Source organism: Momordica charantia (assembly GCF_013281855.1).
Source record: "Momordica charantia cultivar OHB3-1 chromosome 10 unlocalized genomic scaffold, Mcharantia_2.0 BLBB01000010.1, whole genome shotgun sequence".
NCBI lineage: Eukaryota > Viridiplantae > Streptophyta > Magnoliopsida > Cucurbitales > Cucurbitaceae > Momordica > Momordica charantia.
This window is the reverse complement of record NW_028275158.1, coordinates 5,665,256-5,671,255: the sequence shown is the minus strand read 5'-3', so window position 1 is coordinate 5,671,255 and position 6,000 is coordinate 5,665,256. Positions and strand designations below refer to the sequence as shown.

General features: G+C 31.1%; 1 protein-coding gene across 1 annotated transcript; it reads left to right on the top strand.

The window, feature by feature from the left end:
• The first annotated feature begins 2,009 nt into the window (after window positions 1-2,009).
• SP1L5 (SPIRAL1-like5) lies at window positions 2,010-3,013 on the top strand. The gene is made up of 2 exons (XM_022281099.2): window positions 2,010-2,343; window positions 2,569-3,013. Exons 1-2 carry the CDS (start codon window positions 2,116-2,118, stop codon window positions 2,641-2,643), a joined length of 303 nt encoding a protein of 100 aa, XP_022136791.2. The 5' UTR covers window positions 2,010-2,115; the 3' UTR covers window positions 2,644-3,013.
• The last annotated feature ends 2,987 nt before the right edge of the window (window positions 3,014-6,000 follow it).

Genomic DNA, 6,000 nt, shown 5'->3' with positions numbered 1-6,000 from the left:
TGATAATATAGACACACACATTACACATATATCTAGTAACGTAACTAGAAATTTAGGTTTTATATATATTATATTGGAGATTAATTTGTAATTAGCCCCTTTTTTTTTAATTGCGACTGATTTGTTGTACGGTTACAATTGAAACAGAGCATGTTGTGGCTTTAAAACGATTGATTTATCAGATTAAACCTACTCAACGTAATGACATCCGACCAACTTAATTAATTAGCACCAATTTGTTTAGAAATTAGACAAAAGCCACTGTTTGGTTTGTGTTTTTCCATTTAATTAGCTGAGGGGTTATTAGAACTAACCTACTGATGATGTAATGTGTGATCTCCTGTGTTTCCCAAAATATATGCTGTATTTCTGTATACATCCCTTGTTTAAAATTAGTGTAGCAAAACTTTGATTATCCTAGGATTGCTGAAGACACAATTTGAAATCTTCAAGAGATTTTTTGAGACGATTTTTAATCGAAACAAGTCTAGACCGAGATGAAAATGATGTGTTTAATGTAAGGCTCGAAACATAGGTGAAGGTTGTTAATAAGGATTCCACATAAAAGGGATATTGCATAGGTTTATAATAGACATGACTACTCTTCTCATGATCAATTGATTTTGAGATGGAACCCATGAATACTAATATGGTATCAGAGCCCAAAACACTCAAATGAGCTTCCGGTCCAAAGAAATTAGATCCGATCAAGATTGATGAGGCAAAAAAGCCACGATCTTAGAAGACATGTTAAGGATCCACAAAAAATGGACTTCGGCATAGGTTTATAATAGACATGAGCTACTTCTCTCATGACCAATTGGTTTTGAGATAGAACTCATGAATATTAATAAAGGTAATTAACTCGGTATCAAAAAGAAGTATGCCCTTAAAAGATTAAAATTTAGGTAATAATAAAAAATATACATATATGCTATTGATGTATTTTTTTTCTTTTTTTATTTAAACCACACAGTACATAACGGGAGACCGAACTATCGACTTTTAATTGCATTTTTATGGGTATGTTTTGAGAAATGGACAATCACAATTGACATACTAATTAAATTTTAATCCAAATTCTCTAAACAACACTATCTTAATACTAATACCAATAGTACTAATTTCTCTTAATTTTAAAGATTAGTTCAAGAGGTGGGGTTTTTTCTTCTCTCATCTATGAGGCAATTAAATGATTAATCACTTTTACCATCAACGTGAGGTAATTAACACGCCTTATATCATACTTCCTAAGAAAATAACTTGAGTGTTACTTGAGTCAAATTTTGATAATTGTTGATTAATTTTTTTATTATTATCCACAAATTATTACGAATAGTTATATTATCTCTTTAACTAACTATTTTAAAATATTATTAAACTTTATTGTCATGAGTGTTTTTGTCACATTGATAGAGCTCCAAATTATAACAAACAACCCACTAAGTACTCTTAAAGAATATTTTAAAAAAATGACATAAAAATAAATTCCAAAAAAACTGCCTAATATATACCAAAACGAAGAAAATAACACTTTTGCCAATTGCTCTTAAAAAAGTAAAAGAGATAATAAAAAACATGGAGAAGACAAAAATAATAATAATAATAATAAATATATTGAATAATGATGTATTTTGAGAGTGTTGTAGTTACAGAGGTATCTATAGAAACTTTTAGATACTTTTAGATTTGTAGAATCATAATACAAAAATTAATTAAAAATGATTTAATTTCTTGAAGATCATTTTCACCAAACACGTGCATAAATATAAATAAATACATTATATATATATATATAGACTGTCTGCTCATTAATTCACTTAATTAGCCAAAATTTTTGCAAGGACAATTTACAGACAAGAGGGAGAAGTATTAAAGTTACAAAAGAAAATCTGCACAGAAAAATTTGAACAGTGAATAGACCACTCAACTACAAATCATATCATATCAACCACGAAAAAGGAAGAAAAAAGAAACCCCAAATCACATTTATAAATGTATATTCACTACACACACTAATAAAAGGCATCATAATCATAAACACTATTAGGGCTTCTTTTTCTTTTGGTTGTCTGCCATTTTTGCAAGCTTCAGATCGAGCCAGAAGCCAATATCATGAGTAGAGGTGGAAGCTATGGCGGTGGAAGAAGCTCCTTAGGCTATCTGTTTGGAAACGATGATCAGCCCACAAAGCCTCAGGTTTCTCGAGTGATTCTTCCTCCTCCTTATGGAATTGATATTAGCCCTGATGATCAAAGTAATAATCCTTCTCCCTCTCCAAAACAACTCGTCTCCAACAATTACCCTCGCGCTCACGGCCAAAACTCCGGAAACTTCTTAACGGTACGTGAGGATTTCAAAAGAATTTCGTTGTTTGTTATCTTATTCCAAATTTCAAATTAGGTTAAAAAGAGGTCCAATTTAGCAGGATCTCATACAACTTTCTTTAAAACTTTCTTTTAAAGAAATATCATGGATGGGGCTAGAATCTTTGAATCATCCCAAACGGAGGACCGTCGTAACACAAATTTGTTAACGATATTTGTATGTATGTTTGTGGTGAATCAGGATCGTCCATCAACCAAGGTGAAATCTGCTCCGGGTGGTGATTCATCGCTAGGGTACCTGTTTGGAGATAAGTGATTCATATATTCATATGATCAGAGCATTTATTTCTTCAGATTTACTGTCTAGCTAACTTTATATATTGAAACTTGAAGGCAATTTCTAAGGGTGTGCTTTTTCTTAGTATGTGTATTGTGTGGTTTCTAAATAAAAAAGGGTACACAATTATTATGTACCCAAAAGAACATATAGCTAGCTTTGGATTTGTGTGTAGCTGATGTGTATACTTTGGTGCAGTATAGTTTGTGGAATATATATTAAAACAATCTGATGCTTCTAGTAGATATATATAATATGTATTGAATATCATCATGACTTATAGTTTTATTATGTAAAGTCGTACAGTAAGGAAATAAACAAATGGGAGTATTTTTTACTGTCTTTTTTCTCCCTTTTGTTTCTCTAATTCTCAGATCTTTTATTAAGGATTGTTCTTAAAGATATTTTTTGCCCAGGCTTAGATTATATATATTAAACCCACTTTCAAATGGATGTCCAATTCTTCTTTTATTTTTTTTGGAAGGAAGATCACTTAATTGATGTATGTGAGAAACATACACAAACAAAAGAAAAAAGAATGAAGGCTTAAACAAAAGCACTCGGAAGATCACTTCATTGTTGTTCAATTCTCTCCACTTGCCTACATAGAACTGAATTAATAATCTCTTTGTCTTCTCCCATATATTATATCGATTTTGATGAAAAGTATTATTGGATCAAATGTTCATGTTTTTCAATATATATAATAGTTTGGATTTCAAACATGAGGGGTTATAGATTTGTTATAGGTTATCTGTGTGGAAGGGTTAAAAGTCAGAACGAAAATAATGAAATATTAGTTTTTATTCTCCTGTTTGAGAAAGTTTGTTGTGTGAAGCAGAGGCCTAATCGTCGGGGAAAATTTGTCAAAGTTGAAAATATTTTGTTCTCGGAATCTGATTATGAAGTTATTAATTGAGAAAAATGAACAAAAATTCATCATTTGGTAATTGGTTTACTAGGTTTATAAATGTGTTGAAAATTGTACCATTCTACCTGCTTTTGAGGTAAGTCTCACTTAAACCAGGTGGTATAGTTTGAGATTCACATTGGAAGTTATGGTTTCAGATGGCTTGAGTTTGAATTGGGACAGAAGAAATAAATTTAATTTCAAAGTATTGAATCTGTGCTTAGTTTACTTGTTTGGAATTTATAAACATTAATGTGTAGTGATAGTGGTGGGTTATACAAATTTTGTGATTAAGTAAACTGACATACACCAAAACGAGCATAACTCAACGGTAATTGGCATATACCTCCAATCATGAGGTTGTAAGTTCGATCTCTTACCCCACATGTTGTACTAAAAAAAAAAAAAGTAAACTGACATGCTAAATATAATTAAGCTCGATTTTTAGATATATGAATTCATCCCATGCTCCCTAATTTTTTCTATTAGAGTATTTTTATATAGCCTCTTCTTTGGTATGTTACTCACCTACCTATTTGAAAAAGAAAAAAAAAATAATTCTTTGTATGATGCATTAAAATAGCACTGTTGGGTACTTATTTAAATAAGAAATACATCAATGGGCACCCCCCTTTAGTTTACATGTGTAGTGTTTTGTGGACACATTTCTTAAAGCATTACATATTATTTTGTTAGACTTGGCATATAAAGAAGATGTCTAATAATATTCAAGATTCTATGTTGTAAATTAAAGTTAATTGTATATTTTGGAGAGTCTCGTATCATTGTTAACTGCTTTATTTCCATTAATCAACACGCTTTTTTTATGATCACAAAATTAGTTCTTGTACTTTCAAAAAGTTAATTTTGATATATCTATGCTTTTTACTCTGGTTCATTTTAGTCTGTGTACTTTCAAAACGTATATTTTGATTCATTTATTTTTAAAAGTGATAATTTTGATCCTTTCATTTTCATTATCTCTTTGATCATAATTTTAACATAACTCTTCACTCCCTAATTTCTTGAAATGTAGCCATAAATTCATTTGACTTTTGTTTAATAACGCATTAGAAACAAAGAAATAAATGGTAGGATAATGGCCCAAACATTACTTATATTGTCTACATTTTGTGTTTACACACACAAATAGAATATTATTGCTATATTATTACAAAAGTTTGTGAAATCATATGTAGAGAGAAACAGTCGTGAGTTTTTTTAACATTCAAAAGTGCTGTTTTAAAAAAGAGAGAATGAAAATAATGATGAAACTCAACCTTCTGCGGAGAATGTAAGTAAAGAGCCAACAAGCTATGTCCCATTACAATTAATAAACAAGTAAACAATTTTTTCTGTTTTCTTTACATTTGTTTGTACTCGATTCTCTTCATTAATTTGTCCATGGAAGGAGGCAAAATTTGTCGTAATTCAAAAACTGTATTTGGAATATATACCGAAGATCTTGTAAATTTGTTCGTTTAATATTTCTGGCTTCTGAAGATTTAACTTAGAATTGAAAGATTATATTGTAAAATGTGTTCCCTTTCTAAAAAGGGCTTTTAACTCTGCTAACTAATGCGATATGTTATAATACATCTTTTCATATTTTCACCTCGGTATAATATTATATATTTTAGATTCAATTGTCGAAGCAAATGTCCCGATAAACTTTTATTTGCACTCTATGTCGCTAACCCGTAGTGGATAGCGTTAACGAGTTTTCTGTTCTTCTTCTTTCAAATTCTGGTCTTGTTTCAATTTTAGTTCTTCGGTTGAGTTCGTCATTTTGATTTACAAATTTTTTCCAATCTTTTCTTGGTTTCTTATTCACGTCTTATTAACCTCCTGACTCGAGGAACACGCAACTCCTCGAACCCGAGTTTACTGAGAATCTTATAGGGGGCAAACCAGAGACGGATGACCATATGGTCACAACCTTACTAGCACCAGAAGTTTACTAATCAATGAACCCCCGAAACCGACTTTCTTTTCTGACAAAATCAACCCAACTTAATCGGTCACACCATGTTGTTGATATTGATGCACATACAACCATCAAACCAGAGACTAAAGTTGGACTCGACAAAATAGAAAGTATCATGGTACGTCGTCCTTCCCTGATATGTGGAACTTTCATACTAGAGCAAGAACTAGCATGAATTTGATCTATTACGACCAGTACAGTTGTTCGTATTTCATTTTCTTCTTCCAAATCAAGCCCTTCTTAGAAAGCAGTACTTGTTGAGATCGATACATACAGCATTTTCTTTGACTCATACTTCGGAGAAGAACGTTCTTTGATTGAGTTTAAAGTCGTTACCTTGCGGGAGCCAACTAGGTGAGACAGCACCTCTTTTTCATTCACAGAGAAATTCTATCGTCAAAATTCATAAAAATGCCATTACGAACTAAGATCCAAATAG